Raw genomic sequence first — 16,934 nt, 5'->3', positions numbered from 1 at the left:
GGTCAGACTCAGCCTGACTGGGGTCTGGTGCCCACAGGCCAGGCCCTAAGGAAACGGGCAGTGGGGTTTGGATGAGGGAGACTGAGCCCTGGTTACCCCGCAGTCCCCATCTGCCCTCAGAGACCTGTGGGCCCCGGGCCTGGGCCCTGCTGAGGGCGTGGTCAGGGCGGGGCCAGCTTTGCTTGAGAACCCCGCCCACTTGAAGACGGTTTTATCAACATCCTTAAAGCCAGCTCTTGCGCTGCGGGGTTCCTGACCAGCACCCAAAGAGGCTGTACCAGGGTCAGCCAGGGGGTGGGGGCGGGGCAGGGGAGGGGCCTGGAGCGGGGGTGGGACGTGTCCAGGGACCGGGGTGCAGAGAAGGGCTCAGGCTCAGAGCGCACAGAGACTGGGGAGAGGTGTTCAGAGCGGGCCCGTCACAGGCAGGCGAGCACTCCGAGGAGAAGGGGTCCCTGAGAAGGACCCAGGCTGGGAGGAGAGAGGGTCGTGGAGGGAAGGGAGGCCGGTTGAGAGGGTCAGAGCGGAGCCGGGCTTCCCGGGAGAAAGGGCTCAGAGCACAGCCTCGGGGGAGAACAGGGGTTCGAGGGAGGCGAGGGAGGGAACAGGCTGCCACACAGCAGGGCAGCTTCACGGGGTGGCGGGGTTGGAGGGTCTGGGCTCCATGGGGGCCGGCAGGTGGGTGAAGAGGACCCAGCTCAGAGAGGGCCACTGCACAGTGAAGTGGGGACTCAGGGCGCAGCAGGGGGGCTGGGGTTTCTCCATGGCAGAGGGTATCCTTGGGACTTTTGCAGGAAGGGGAAGCCACTTGGGGGCAAGTGTCAAAGAGATAATGAAAGCAAGGTGGGCTAGACGGGGGCTGGCAGGCTGAGGCCGGGGGTGGGGGAGGGACTTGGGGGACAGAGCATCCACAGGGTGGGACGGGCGGGCTTGCAGAGAGGCATGGGCAGGTGAGTGGCCCGGACTCCAAGGAGACCGGTGTCATAGGGGCTTGGAGAGGGACACCTGGTCCCAGGGGCAAAGGGTTCCAACAGGTGAGGGGTCACAGTCTTCAAGAGTGGACTTTGGGGGGCAGCCACGTTATCGAGCGTGGAGCCCAGGGGCTCTGAGCTGGGCGCCCGTGAGTCCGATTTGGTGAAAATATGGGGGCAGGAACTCCAACGGGGGTGGGCTCAGGAAGGACAGGGCTGTGAGGGCGGCCTGGGGGCGGGGCCTCAGTCAGGGATGGGATTGCTCAGAGCTGGGCACTCCGGTGGGGGCCTGGGGAGGTGCACCCTGCTCAGGGAGAGACTGCAGCTGGGGGCCCGGGGGCTGGGAGGGGCCAGAGACTCAAGGAGGACCGAGGCCCTGGAGGGGGCTTGGATCGGGTCTAGGGTCGTGCGGGGACAGGAGAGCAGACAGGGGCCGGGCTAGGCACGAGGACCCGCTTGGTGAGGACAGGCTGGAGGCACCTGGGCTCTGTGGGTGGAGGGGTTTGGGGAGGCTCAGACACCCACCGGGCCTGGGACTGCGGGTTGGGTGGAGGGCCAGGACTGAGGTGCGGACAGAGGCGGGGGGAGCAGGAAACTCAACAGGCGGCGAAGGGGCCGCGCCCAAGGGGAAGGGGCTCTGATACGGTCCTGGGAGCGGAGGGGGAGCACAGAAGGAGGAAGGGGCGCTCCCCTGGGGAGACAGATGCGAGGACTCAGCGAGGGGCTGGGGGCCCAGCAAGAGGGAGGGCGCAGGGGGCGGTGTCCGGGAGACGCGGGTGGCGCGGGCACCGGGGTCTGGCGCTGCAGCGGAACCCGTGCCTGGTCGGCGCTGCCACCCCGAGGGTCGCCGCTTCCGGCCGGCGCCCGCTGCCCCCACCCCGCGGGCGGGAGGGGGCGGGGAGGTGGCTGCGCCCGCCGCCGCCGCCAACGTGAGTCAGGCTTGGGCTGCAGCCGGCGGCCGGCCTGGCGCTGCGGAGGCAGCGCCGCCACCCCGCGCCCCTCCCCGTCGCCACCCCGCGCGCTTCCCGCGCCGAGGTCGGGCCGCTGGGACGCGGAGCGGCGGGACAGCCAGACACCCGCGGGACGGCGGAAGGACGCGCGGAGCGCGGCACTGGGTCGGGCCAGGCCGCCGAGGAGTCGCCAGTAGGTGAGGGCGCGCCGTCCGGGCGGCTGCGGCAGACCCGGGTCAGGCTGGGGGCCTGCGGTGCCGCGGGGCCTCGGCTGCGGACCCCCGGGGCGGCGCGGGGCGCGGGAGCCTCGTCGGAGAGTGTTCGTTTCGCAGAGTGTCATTGTGCGTCCGTTCCCGGCACGGGGCGAGTGGCCCGCGGCGAGTGCGCGCTCTTGGGGTCCGGGCGCCGCTCGGGGCCGGGGTGTGCGGGGGCGATGCGCGCGGGTTCGGAGCCCCAGCGGCCGCCGTGTTCATCCTCGGGGGATCGTGTCGGGGCCTGTGTCGCGGTGTGTGTGAGTGTCACAGTGCGGGGTTGTTTACCTGGCGGCGTCTCCGAGCGCTCGGCGTGTGCCGGGGTCTGGGGAGCCGGGTGGCGCTGCTGGCGTTTGTGTCCGATGTGTCAGCGGGAGGCAGCGCGCAGGTGCTCCGGGGAGCCCTGCTGCTTCTGCGGAAGAGTGACTGAGGCTGTGTCATTGTGGGTCTGCGTGCCCTGTGCGTGCCGGGCTGTCTGGGGGTGCTGGTTGCTCTGTTTACTGCAGGAGTGTGCCAGTCGGGATGCTGGGGGGAGCGCTGCCGTTGTGTGTCAGTGGGTGACTGTGCGCAGACGGCGAAGTGAGGAAAAGCCCCCGACGTCCCTGCCAAGGCTGCTGTGAGGGCTTTGGCATCTGCGGCGGGTGGGGACTGTCCTGGAGGGCTCTTTATGGGGCCGCAGGGGAGACGCCGCAGGGTGCCAGGGTGGGCCCGATAGGGTGATCCGGACCCGGCTCATCCTTCGTCTCCCCCTCCCTGCAGGCCCAGGGCTCCAGCCAGTACCCAGCCACGCTGGGAGCCCCGGCCAGCACCACGGACGGCACCCAGGAAGCCCGAGTTCCCCTGGACGGGGCCTTCTGGATCCCGAGGCCCCCCGCAGGTTCGCCCAAGGGCTGCTTCGCCTGCGTGTCCAAGCCCCCCGCCCTGCAGGCTCCAGTGGCCCCCGGGCCTGAGCCCTCAGCCTCACCCCCCATGGCACCCACCCTGTTCCCCATGGAGTCCAAGAGCAGCAAGACAGACAGCGTGCGGGCCACCAGCGCCCCCCAGCCCTGCAAGCACCTAGCAGAGAAGAAGACCATGACGAACCCCACGACAGTCATCGAGGTCTACCCCGACACCACGGAGGTGAACGACTACTACCTGTGGTCCATCTTCAACTTCGTCTACCTCAACTTCTGCTGCCTGGGCTTCATCGCCCTGGCCTACTCCCTCAAAGTGAGCGGGGGTGGGGTGGGGATGGAGGAGCGGGGCAGCGGGGGCCGGAGAAGCGGGTGCTGGCTGCAGCACTCTGCCCCCTCCCTCGCAGGGAAGCCCATGGGTGCAGCAGGTGCAGCGGAGCGGCTGAGGGATCGAAGGATGGTTGAGGACCCAGCGAGACACGGATGTCAGCCAGCTCGGGGCTGGCAGGGAGAGCCAGCCCATCCTGTCCTGAGCTGGGGAACCTTCCAGGGTGTCTTGTCAGGGCTCGGGGTCCTCAGGGCCAGAGTCTCTGCACAGCGAGTTTGGTCTGTGGGGTGGGGACCTGGGACTTGGGGACGTGGGAATTAGGCCTGGGTGAAGCTGCCCCTAGGCATAGGGATGGAGCCAGCAGGGAGATGAAGAGGCCTTGGAATCCTTCCCCTGTTGACAGGAGGAGGGGTGACGTCACTGCTGGAGACCTTCTTGTCCAAGCCCCTTGCAGGGAACCTGATGCCAGGCAGGCACTCAGAGGGAGGCCGTGACAGACAGACGGGGACGCTGACCCCCAGCCACTGCTCTGCGTCCCCTCACACACGGTTTCTAGATGGTCTGTCCCGGGGGAGGCTGTGTGGGAGCCAGGAGCCCGGGGGAGGGAGGTGTGAGGGTGTCCCATACACCCTGACCCCACGCGCTGAGTGTATACAGCTTCCAGAAGCCCCTCGCTGCTGTGAGAGGAGCTGGCTGGGAGCAGAGCAGTGTCCCAGACAGACAGGACCCCATCCCCCCCCCCGGGGTGGCGGCAAAGTGGAGAGAAATGGACTGAGATGGCAGCAGGGGAGCTGTGATTGACTCGCACTTGGGGTCGGGAGATCCATGCAGATGTGTAAGGACCCAGGAGCCTGGGGCTGCTGGAGCCCAACCAGCAGGAAGCGGGGGTAGACTCGCTCCCTTCCCACCACCCCGGAAGGGCCTGGCTCACGTCTCGCCAGATCATCACTTTTCCTGAGCCCTGATCTGAGTGTCCAAGGCCAGGCTCATTTCACTGATTGCAGCTGCCCAGCAGGGCGGGGGCCGAACACGGGGTGGGGGGGCGGGGGGGAGGTGCTGGAGGCCGAGGAGGGGCTGGGCCCGAGAGGCTAGCCTGGGGGAAGGTGCTGGGACAGCTCTGCCTCTGTGCATCTCTGAGCACGGAGCCCCCTGCCCTGGCGTCACACGCTCTGGCCACCTGGCCTTCTTGTCCTCCTGACTCATCACTGGCGTCACAATCACCCACCGCCTTCAAACCCAGGCCTGTGTACCCAGCCCTGGGCTCCACCACATGGACACTGTGTCCATTGAGTGTGCGTGAGTGTGGGCACGTGTGTGAGTGTGCACGTGTGCATGAGTGTGTTGCATTGTGTGCATGTGTGCCTGCATATAAGTGTGAGCATGCATGTGTAAGTGTGTGTGTGTGCGTGAGTTGTGTAGGCCTGAGAGTGCATTTGTAACTGAGTGTGTGTGGGTGTGTGCGCGTGTGTGTGCGAGCATGCATATAGGGGTGTGGGTGTGCATGTGTATAATTGTGTGTATTGTGTGTGCATGCATATAGGTGTCAGCATGCATGTGTGTGTAATTGTGTGGGAGTGTGAATGCATAGGTGTGCATATGTGTGTTGCATGTGTGTGCACAAGCATATGCCTGCATATAGGTGCGAGAATGCATTGTGGATGTGTGTGCATGAGTATGTGGATGTGAGTGTACATGTGTGTAATTGTGTGTATTGTGTGTGCGTGCAGGGGTCCCTGGGAATTGAGGGTGAAGCCCCCAGGCCAGCCTCACTTCTGCCTCCCTGGGCCCTCTTGCCTGGCCTCACGAGTAGCCTGTGGACCTGGGTCCGGCTGCGTGTGCTGCCGTGGGCAGCTGGCTGGCACAGGGCAGGCCCATCTGCTGCGGGTTGTAGGTAGGTCACAGATTTCTGAATGGTTCAGGATCCGCTCTGCAGTGCGGGGTGGGAGTTGGTGCTTCTAGAGACAGAAGGGGGTTCACTGTGCCTGCAGCCCAGCTGCTCCCTCACGTACGTCCTGGGCATTAGCGAGGGCAGAAAGGCTTGGGGCTTCCCTGGGAGGGGCGAGCAAGGTGAGCTGCCTCTGTCCCGGGCAGAGGGGAGGACAGACATGGCTGGCACAGGCTCCCACGCCTGGGAATTCGTCCATCTGTCCTTCCAGCTGTACGTCTCCTGGGCTGCTGCACCCTACATCGTTTGCAGCCCATCCTGGGCACTTCCAAGGGCACCTGATGGCCTTGGGGTCAGGAGGCCTTGGCTAATTCCCCGCGTGGCCTCTTAAAAGCAGTGATCTCGCTTCACTGAGCCCATTTCCTCATCCGTTCACAAAACACAGCAAAACAAAACAACATTCAAATAAGCACAGGAGCAGGGCGGAGGCTGGCCTTCGGTGGGTGAGAAAGAAGGGCTGTGTCCCTAGCTGTCCCCGTCTGTCCCCGCACGCCCCGCCCCCAGGGGCACGTTCAGTGCAGATCGGGGCCTCGTGGGCTTGGCCTGGTGTCTGCGGATGGCACAGACACAGAAGGCCAGTTCTCCATCTGTGCAGTCTGCAGGAGCTGCTCACCATGCCCCCCGGCTCCCCTTTCTCGGTCTGGAGAAGTCCAGCCTCCTCATCTTGGCATTCAAGGCCCTGCATGACCCACTTTTAACCCCTTCCCTAAGCTCACCAAATGCCCTGGCCCCTTCCGTTCCGGGAGCTCCCTGGGTGCGCCGGGCTGCCCCCAGCCTGAGGCCTTTGTGAGGCCTGGGGTGCCCCCACCCCCAAAGGCTCTGCTGCCTCCCTCTGGCCGAACCTTTCTCCCCATCAGAGAGCCCCCGCCCTGATCACAGCTGCCCACCCCTGACCCAAGGCAGGGCTGACCAAGTTGGGAGGCAAAGGCTGCTGGAGGAATGGGAGGGTGGACAGAGGGCGCATGGGAAGATGAATACGCACCAAACGGTTCAGGACAAGAACGCTTCACTCCCAGCTTGGGCGTGAGGTTGGGGTCAGCCCCGGACACTGCTGGGGGAGGCAGCATTTTCCCTGGGCCTTGAAGGGTGGGTGAGGGGACAGGAGTTCATAAACTAAGACACAAGGGTCGGGCAGTCGGGAACAGCAGGGCTCCATCCTCTGTGGGGAGCAGCAGATGGTCCAGGAAAGGCAGACTGAGGCCGTGCAGTGAAAGACTTGGAATTCCATGGGAAGGGTATGGGGGACATGGAAGGGAAAGGTGGTCAGAGCTGTGAACTCTGCAGGCAGGGTGGAGGGAGGGGACGAGACAAGCCCAGAGGCAGGGAGGAGTGAGGGTCCGGTGTGGTGGTCCAGGCGAGAGGGCACGTGGCTTGAACCAGGGCAGGGATGGTGGCAGAGAGGAGCAGCAGATTGCAGTGAGGACACAGGCTGTGAGACTTCTCGGTGACGGGGCAGAAAGAATAGATGAGGGGGAAGGATGCAGTGTCTGCTTCTGTATATGCATACTTGCCCACTCCCTCCTTTCTGAATATCATCCATCCCTCCATTCATACATATGTGCCTACATCTATCCATACATCCATCATCCATCCACCCACCCATCCATCCATCCATCCATCCATCCATCCATCCATCCACCCACCCATCCACTCATCCACTCATCCTCCTATCCATCCATCCATCCACCCATCCACCCACCCACCCATCCATCCATCCATCCATCCACCCACCCACCCACCCTCCCACCCATCCACTCATCCACCCATCCACCCACCCACCCATCCATCCATCCATCCATCCACCCACCCACCCACCCTCCCACCCATCCACTCATCCACCCATCCACCCACCCACCCATCCACTCGATCCTCCTATCCATCCATCCATCCACCCACCCATCCACTCATCCACTCATCCTCCTATCCATCCATCCACCCACCCACCCACCCACCCATCCACTCATCCTCACATCCATCCATCGATCCACCCATCCCTTCATCTATCCATCTGTGCTCACTCTATCCATTGATTTCATTCATCCATCCACCTACGTGCTAACACACCCATTTCCTCACCATGAATCTATTCATACTTTCACCTATTTTCCATTCATTTATTCACTTTACTTTTCTCCCACCCTCACTCCTGATCCCCTTTACTTTCTCAGTTCATCCCAGAATAGTGTCCATCAATACACCAAGTCATTCATCCATACCCAACACATCCACCTACCCATTCGTCTTTCCACCCTCCCACGGGTCTTTTTATATATATCTTCTTCCTCCCTTCTTCCCTTCTCCCCTCTTCTTCCAATTATTTCCTCTCCAATAGTTCATCCATCTAACTACCCACCTACTCTGTTTATCCATTCTTCTATCTTCTCTCCCTCCTACCCACCTCTTCCACCTTCTGTGTATACTGCATAGCCATACACCCAGTGTTCATGGTGGCTCTGGTTTACAGCATAGGTTTGAGTCCTGGGACCTTAAGTTGGTATTACATCTATCCGTGCCTTATTTTCCTCCTCGTAAAAATGGGGTTGTGACTACCTCAGAGTGTTGTTGAGGGGATTAGCTGAGTTAATGCCGTGTAAAGCCGTTAGCATAGCGCCGTACCCATAGTCCCTTCTTTTATTATTTTTACGGTTCTCTCCTACATCCATCCTCCATGTCCATTCTTACTTCCTGTTACTTCTCCCCATTCCCCTGCCCTGTGTATGATTTTACCCAGTCATCTGTCCATCAATACACATATCCACCAACTTTATTTAAACATCCATCCTTTTCCCGTTGTACATCTCTCTAACCATCTTCCCACCTTCTATTTCCCGTTCCCTCCTTCTTTCTTCCCTTACTCACTTTAATTACCCATCCATCAATTTATTAATCTAGTGATTCATGAAAATAATTCATCTCCCCTCTCTTCTTCTCAACTTTCTCATTCTTTTTCTCATTTACCCCACTGTCTAACTCCTACTCCATGTACCCCATATACCCTGTTTCCTCCTTGTATCCACTCATTATTCCTCCTTCCATCACTTTTACCCATCAATGTACATTACTAATTAGTTCATCCAAGCATCCATCCATCCATCCATACGTACACATCCTCACCTTTCCTTTTCCCTTTTTTCTTTTCTTCTACCCATTTGCTCACCCCACACATTCTTCTAGCGTCCTATTCCTCTATCCACACTCTGTAACCCAGTGCCTTCAGCTATCCCCTCCCACCACACACCTATCCACTGAATCCATCCATCCATCTCTTTCTATCTAGTTTACCCACACACTTCTGTGGATTTGTTTAATCTCCTCTTTTCTTCCCTCCTGTCTTTCCTCACCCACATCCATCCATCAGTTTCCCCTCCATCTGTATATTCATTGTCTACCCTCACTTTGGTTATCATGCCTGTCGCCTCTTCCTCTCCTTCCATCCCTCCCTTGTATATAACCATCATATCTACTCATTAAACTCTCTAGTCAGTGACCTAGTCTTCAGTTCATTCAAACTTCCCAACATCCTTCCACTCTTCACGCATTTGTCTCACACGCAATAAATAATTGTCTAATGCCTAGTAAGTGACAAGCAACACACGGCCCCTGCCCATGAGGTGCTTACATTTTGGTGGGGTGTCAGACAATCATAAAAGTAACACTTATGCATGTCAGAGGGTGATGTCAGCTCTGAAGAGTACATAAAGCATGGTGAGGGAGATGTGGGGTGCTCTTTTATATAGAGGCAAGGAAGGCCTCTTTGTTGAGATGCTATTTGAGTGTAAAGCTGAATTAATTCATGCAATAGCCATAAATGCATCTTTCTGAGAAAGCGTATTCCAGGAAAAGGGATCAGATATTGCAAAAGCCCTGAGGCAAAGTCAGGTTCAGGAACCAATGTGGCTAGAATGGGGGTGAGCATAGGAGATGGGTCCAGAGAGGTGGTGGAGGGGCCAGACCACGTACATCTTGTCTGCCACAGTTAGAGTTTTGTTTTGCTTTAAGTGAAATCTTTGATGAATGTTAAATGAAGAGTCAATATTATGTGACTTACTTTTTTTCTTCTTTTTCTTGGCCATGCCATGCGGCCTGCGGGATCTTAGTTCCCCAACCAGGGGTTGAACACACGCCCCCTGCAGTGGAAGCGGGGAGTCCTAACCATTGGACCTCCAGGGAAGTCCCTATGTGACTTACATTTTAAAAGATCGCTCTTGCTACCAGTGAAGAATAGACTATAAAGATGCAAGGGGTTGGGGAGCTGGGAGACCAAACTGAAAGCGGTTCACTGAGTCAAGTCTTGGTTCAGAGGGTGGGAGTGGAGAATTAAAACTGGTCCTATATTTTGAAAGAAAAGTCAACAGAGTATCCTGATGGATTGGACATAAGGTGAGGGAAAACAGAGAAGATCCAAAGATTACTCCAAGGATACTCATCTGAGCAGTTGAAAGAAGGGAGGTGCCATTTATAGATGAGGAAGGAGGCTGTAGGAGGGGCGGGTTTGTGAGGAAAAGACCCTCCCTCACCTTGTCCACCCACCAATGCATGCACTCATGGTTCCACCCTTTCAGCTACCTACCCATCCACTTTGTCTCCAAAAATTCATCTGTTCATCTTCTTTCCTTCCGGAATTTCACTTCCATACTGTCAGCCATCCCTATATTCACTCTTTCACTTATTTACTAAATTCATGTTTCTACTCGTTTCATCATCTTTTTTTTCTTCCTTTCCTTCCACTGTTTATCCACCAACCTCATCCATTAGTCTGCTCATCTATCCATCCACCCAGCCCTCCATCTAGTCTCTTTTTCTTCCCTGGATTCATCTGTTTCCCCCCTTACTCATTCATAGTAATAGCGATAGTAACAACAAGCCAGCAGATAACAATAACCAAAAAACAACAACAATTAATTATTGAGCTCTTAATTAATTAATTAATTATTGAGTATATTCTAGGCACCTTTCTAAGAACTTCTAATTATTTAATTAGATGTAGCATTTTATTTAATGATAACAAAACCCTATGAATAGGTGCAATTAATATCCTTGTTTTACAGATGAGGAAACGGAGGCACAGTGATACAAAGTAACTGCCTTGAGGCCACCATCAAGTTCCTTTCTCGCACCCTTTTTGAATCACTACACTCTTCTTCCTGTAGTCATCACCCTTCTGTCTATTCATCCTCTCATCTCTTCCTCTCTCTGTCCATCTTCCTGCACTTTCTATCCATCTCTTGGTTTATTCATTCGTCCACCCAACCATACAGCCTTCCTTTGTACTATTCTCCACTCTTCTATCTACCAACTCCTTCTATCAATATAGTTAATCAATGATTCATTAAAACTTCTATTCATCAGCCCTTCTTCTCTCTTTTCTTTCTCCTTCTCACAACCATGTATCTACCCACCCACCATCCAGCCAATCATCCGTCAACCATCAATACATTTCCATCTCTCCATCTTTTCCTTTCATTTATTCCTGCTTCCCCTCCATTCACCTCTAAATTAAGTTGTCCATTCATCCATTTATATATTATCCCTGCCTTTCTTTCCTCTACCCCGTTCTTCCAATTATTTATTATATCCATTCGTGTAATCAGGTGTTGAGCTGGTATCAATTCATCTATACACCCATCGACCATCCTCCCTCCCTTTCCTTCACACGCTATCAATCTATCATCCCATGAAGATACACATTCATAAAAGAACTGTCCATCCATGTATCCATCTGCACATCCTCCCATTTTTCTTCCTTTCCTTTCTTTGACTGACTCACCCAACTATCCAACCATCAGTCTGTTCACTCACCTGCCTTCCTCCTTTTCCTTTTTTTCCACCCAACATCACCCATCCACCTCTTCACCCACCTGCTCTGCATCCCTTTATCCATTCCATTCCTCCATGTTTATTCCTCCTCCTTTCACGTCATTTCACCCACCCACCATCCTTTCCTTCCCTTTGCCTTCCTTTTGCTTTTTAGACTGCTCTTCTCGGCCTCCTTTCCTGGATGCTCTTGCTTCCCAGATCTTTTAACGTTGGGATGCTCTGGGGCTCAGTCCCTGGTCCTCTTCATCTCTTGTCTACACTCTCGCCCTTGGTGCTCTCACCCAGCCTCATGGCTCTAAGGAGCATCTTTATGCTCATGCTCCTCCAATTTGTGTCTCTGCCCTAGACCTCATCCATGAACTCTAGACTCATATAAAATCTACCTGCTCAAAATGTCCAGCTCTATGTTTAGAAGACATTTCTAGCGAAACATGTCAGAAATCAAACTACTGAACCACGCACAAACTTACTCCTCCTGGAGTCGCCTACAGCTCCCTTATTTCAGTAGATCAAATCAAAGAGCCTGGAAATCATCTCAAATTCCTTTCTTTTTTTATCACACTCCACATCCGATCCCAGTAAATACTGTCAGCTGTGTCTTCAAAATAGATCCAGAAAAAGGTCAGTTCTTACCACCTTCACAACCACTGCCCTGACGCAACCCACCCTGACCACTCCCCTGGACTGTCAGCCTCTTCTCTGCTTTGTCCAGCCTCTGCCCCTGCAACCTGTTCTCTACACAGCATCCAGAATTACCAGGTGAAAACACGCCAGAGCCTGCCGTTGTTTCTTCTGCTAAAAAGCACCTACAAAGTCCCATGCAACCTGCTTCTTGACAATTTCCTCTCTGACCATAAGTCTCACTCCCCTTCCCCTCTGGGTTCTGCTCTCCCCACACTGGCCTCTGGTTATTCCTCAGAGCACAGGTTCATCCCCACCTCAGAGCTTCGTGCTCTGAGACGTGCTTTCCCTGCAGATAAACATATGACCGAGTCTGTCACACTCTTCCGGGCTTTACTCACATGTCCATATTCCATGTGCTCCTTCCTGAGCACCCAGCTAGAATCATACCTCCCACAATGCTCTCCGTTCCCTGGCCTCCTCAGTTTTCTTTTTTTTTTTTTTCGGTACACGGGCCTCTCACTGTTGTGGCCTCTCCCATTGCGGAGCACAGGCTCCGGACGTGCAGGCTCAGCGGCCATGGCTCACGGGCCCAGCCGCCCTGCGGCATGTGGGATCTTCCCGGACCAGGGCACGAACCCGCGTCCCCTGCATCAGCAGGTGGACTCTCAATCACTGCGCCACCAGGGAAGCCCCTCAGTTTTCTTTTTAGCACATTTAACACACTATTTATTTTACTTATTTATTGTGTTTACTTTCCATGTCCTCTCCCTTAAATGTGTCCTTAAATGTAAGCTCCATGAGGACAGGGGACTTTGTTTTTTTCCCTGCTGTACACTTGGGACCTAGAAGAGCAACTACGCAGAGCAGGCACTGAATATTGCTTGATTGAGTTAATGAACTTATTCACCTACCCTGCATTGGTCTATACTATAATCTACCCAACAGCCCTCCCTCCTGTCCATTTATCTACCCATCCCATTCACCCAACACACATTCATATATCCATCTATCCTCCATTCCATCCATTTGACACAATTTTATACATCCCTATATGCACCTTTCCCACCACTTCAGCGCACGTTCACACATCCATCTTATCTGCCTATCCCAACAATTCAGCATTTATTTCTAAACCCATCTAGCCGCCTGTCCTACCTGTCCAACATATACTCATGTATCCATCTATCCACCTGTCCAGATTATCCAGCGTATATTCATAAATTCATCTACCAGCCTGTCCCGCCCATCCAGTATACCTTCCTATAACCACCTAGGTACCTGTTCCCATCATGCAATGTAGTTTCGTATATCCATCTGTTTACCTGTCCTACCCACCTGGCATACCTTTATGTGTCCATCTAGCCTGTTCCATCCATTCAGCATCCATTCTCAGACATTGATCTACTTGCCTGTCTTACCTGTTGAGCATGTTTCACGTATCCATCTGTGTACCAGTCCTTCACTTCTGGCAAACATCCGTGTATCCATCCAACCATCCCTTACATCCAGCATCCATTCCTATGTCCGTTTCTCTGTGTGTCCCATGCATCCAGCATGGGATGTTCATATCTCCCTCCTTCTCATCATCCACCTGCCTTCCCATCATCAAATCACCTGTCCAGTTCTCCTCTTCCCTGATCTCCTTTACAAATGAATGGATGGGTTACTCAGCCATCCACTTTCAACATCCATCTCTATCATTCCTTTCCTCATTCCAATATCCAACAAGGAAGTCATGACCAATTGTTTATTTTTAAATAAATCAGCCTTGTTTCAACATGAGGGGAAAAAACTCAATGAATATAATTTACTAGTTAATGAATTAGAGAAAAAATATGTTTATCTCATGGGGATTTTTAAAAATACAGCAATCTACCTCTAATAATACAATGAACATCATTCTTAAGTCGTGAGCTTTACAATTAAGACTGAGAGTAGGCTGCCTGTTACATCATTGCTAGTCAGCATCGTTCTGAAGCCTTTGCTTCCATTATATAAGAGCTTGCTTTGGACCAGACGCTATGCTACTACTTTGTGTCCACCAGCTCATTAATTCCTTTCAACAACCCTATGCTGTGGCTACTGTTGTTATCTTCCTGTTACAGATGAGAATAGTTGCTAAGATTATGCAGTGATTGGCAAAACTGGGATTCAAATCCAGGCATCTGTACCCTGAACCACTGTGCTGCGGAGTCTAAGAATGAGTCTAAGAATAAAGACTTGAAGGAAGAAATAGAACTGTTATTTACAGTAGATATGATTCATTACGTAGAAAACTTGGCCTGTTATCATAATTAATACGATAGTTTAGCTGGATACAAAATCCATCTCTAGAAGTTGAACTTTTATACACCAGCAAAAATCAGTTAGCAGTGTAATCTTAGACATCACTTACAATATAATGACAACCAAAATAAACAGACTAAGTCTAACAAAAGATATGATAGCTCTTTCTTCTGGAGAGAATTATAAAATTTTATTTTAATGAGGACATCAAATAAGACCTAAATAAGTGGGTGATACATCATGTTCTCACAGTGGAAGATAAAACTCAGTGAAGATGTGGGCTGTCTCCAAAACCACTAGAATACAAGTTCCACAAGGGCATAGACTTTCTTCTTTTCTCCTTCCCTTCCCTACTTCCTCAAGGCCAGCTTCTTTTCCTCCCTCTACGTCTCCATTCTATACAATCTGCCTTAAGTCACCCAAGCTTCTGCGCCTTCCCCAGTCTCTCCAACTTGTCCCCCAGCTCCACTCCACTCCATCTCCTCCTTCCCTTCCTCACCCCCTCCATCCACTGCCAGACAGTCACCTCTGTCTTCTTTCTTCTCCCCTCTCCCTCTGTTCCTTCCACCACTCGCCTCCTCCATCCATCCACCCAGCCACACTCCCACCGCATCTGTGTCCCCACCGCGTTAACTACCCATCTATTCTCCCGTCCATCTGCGTAACCCACCCTCAGGGCAGCCAGACATCAGTGTTCTCTATCTGCCCAACCCAGCCCCCTGCCTTTTGTCCATACATCATCCATCCATACATGCATTTATCCACCGATCTGCTGATGCAGAGACTTTCTCTCCCTGCCTCTCTCATCTCTCCGCTTCCTTCTCCTCCTTCTCCTCCTCCTAGGCTTTGCTTTCTGCTTGCAGCATGCTCAGACCTGCACTTCTCTGGACTCTGTGGAAGGAGAGGGGACGGCGGAGAGAGGACTCCTCAGACCTAGCCTGGATGAGGGGACATGCTCCGCAGGGACACCTCTTCACAGCCAGAGGATCTTGGAAATTGGTCCACCACTGTCCAGCATCTCCCCAGGACTTACTGGGCTCCAACCGCTCCCTTCACTTTAATATCCCATTGCAGGGACCCCAGGGCTGCCTCCTGTCCAAGCATAGTGTGTATTCTCAGGGAATCCCAGTTAATTTTAAATGAGGTGGGACCAATCAGATTAGGACACACGTGTATTGCCCCATCGTCCAATCACGTAACTCTCTCTGAGACCGGCTTCCTCTTTTATTTTATTTATTTATTTTCCCAGCTTTATTGAGATATAATCAACTTACAACATTGTATATGCTTAAGGTGTACCATGAAATGATTTCCACAATGGGATTAGTTACTATCATCTTACATAATTATCTTTTTTTTTTTTTTTGGTGGTAAGAACACTGAAGATCCACTCTCTTAGCAACTTTCAAGTATATAGTACAGTGTTAACAATCCATTTTATTTTATATAGTTTTAGATTTATAGAAAAGTTGCAAAAAAAAAAAAAGAGCTACAAAGAATTTCTATATACCCTTCACCCAGACATCCCAATGTTAACAGTTTACCATATTCACCTTTTCTTCTCTCTCTCTATAAATACATATTATTTATTTTGTAAATTGTTTGAAAGTAAGTTTCTGACCGGATGCCCCATAATCCAGGGCACGTTTCCACCCAGCAAGGACATCGTTGTGCAGCAGCCCCGCACGGTTGTTAGGAATCAGGAATTGGCAACTGACACTGCCTTGGGGCTACACTATCACGGGCCCTCTGTCCTCATGCCCTCCCGCCTGGCCCCTGCCTGTGTCCACCCCTCGGCTCTGGCTGCTGGTCTCACCTCCTCCTTCTGGCTTCAGGTTCGGGACAAGAAACTTCTCAACGACCTGAACGGAGCAGTGGAGGACGCCAAGACCGCTCGGCTGTTCAACATCACCAGCTCTGCCCTGGCGGCCTCCTGCATCATCCTCGTCTTCATCTTCCTGCGGTACCCGCTCACCGACTACTGAGGCCCCAACAGGCACCACCAGCCTGGAGATGAAGCTCTGAGATGGGTTCATTTTTGTGGCTGACGAAAGCTGGATGCCCTGCGGTGGGGGCGGAGCTGGAGGCCCCCTGAAGCTGGGAACCCGGCAGTGAGGCAAGGGGACAGTGAGCTTCGTGCCAGCCCACCCTCTCTGCCTCCTGGCCCTCCGCCTGTTTCTGGGGGGCCCGTGGGTTTCTTCCTGTGCTGCTGCACCTTGGCTTCCAGTGGCTGCCCTCCCTACCTGCCTGTGCCCCCGCCCAGGCTCCTGGGACCCCTCAGACCTGACACCCAGCAAGAAGGGCTTTTGTGGGAGCTCCCCAGGATCGGTGGCTGCCAGCATCTGGGGACTGACTCTCTCCTCCCTGACGCCACCTCCTCCAAGCTGTGACCCTGCTCAGAGATCTTGTATCTGTGAACTTCCAATAAAATACCTGCCCAGCTCTGGCATAGCCTCCTGTCCCCCTCTTGGGCAGGGCTCGGGGTGGAGGGCGTGTGGGGGGCAGGATTTGGAGGCTTTGGGAACCCCATTCAGTCACTGCCTGGGGGTCCTGGGCCCCGAGTGCTGCATCCAGCTGACTTTTCCAGGGGAAGTTTGCTCCATAATCCAGGTGGTCTTCTGTTCACTGTGCAATACGGGACTGAGGGGGCTTTTGGTGGAGTGTGCTCCTAATACGAGTCCCCACAAGGGTCAGGCAGCCTCCTTGGAGAGGAGGGAAGGGGCGCGGGCACCAGGAGGGAGCCCCAGGCAGCTATGGCAGTGCCCTGGCCAATCCCAGTCCATCTTGGGGACCTGGGACCTGGGCAGCTTCCTCCGTTTCCTCATCCACGAAGTAGGGGATGTGGTTTTCCCATTTCTCAGGGGTGCCA

At 54.1% G+C, this 16,934-nt stretch overlaps 1 protein-coding gene across 2 annotated transcripts; it reads left to right on the top strand.

Moving 5' to 3' along the window:
* Positions 1-3,014: 3,014 nt before the first annotated feature.
* On the top strand, positions 3,015-16,499 carry IFITM10 (interferon induced transmembrane protein 10). Of its 2 annotated transcripts, none has more exons than XM_082628749.1 (2): positions 3,015-3,291; positions 15,901-16,499. In XM_082628749.1, exons 1-2 carry the CDS (start codon positions 3,139-3,141, stop codon positions 16,048-16,050), a joined length of 303 nt encoding a protein of 100 aa, XP_082484875.1. In that variant the 5' UTR covers positions 3,015-3,138; the 3' UTR covers positions 16,051-16,499. The 2 variants fall into 2 exon arrangements, with proteins under 2 accessions (XP_082484875.1, XP_082484874.1); XM_082628748.1 differs by having other exon boundaries at positions 3,015-3,381.
* The last annotated feature ends 435 nt before the right edge of the window (positions 16,500-16,934 follow it).

Source organism: Mesoplodon mirus (assembly GCF_964341445.2).
Source record: "Mesoplodon mirus genome assembly, chromosome: 7".
Taxonomy (NCBI): Eukaryota; Metazoa; Chordata; class Mammalia; order Artiodactyla; family Ziphiidae; genus Mesoplodon; species Mesoplodon mirus.
This window is presented reverse-complemented; position numbering and strand designations above follow the sequence as displayed.

Coding starts and splice junctions, on each gene's coding strand:
- IFITM10 (XM_082628748.1), top strand. CDS start 3,139: ATGGCACCCACCCTGTTCCCCATGGAGTCCAAGAGCAGCAAGACAGAC. Junction 3,382..15,900: donor CCCTGGCCTACTCCCTCAAA/GTGAGCGGGGGT, acceptor TTCTGGCTTCAG/GTTCGGGACAAGAAACTTCT.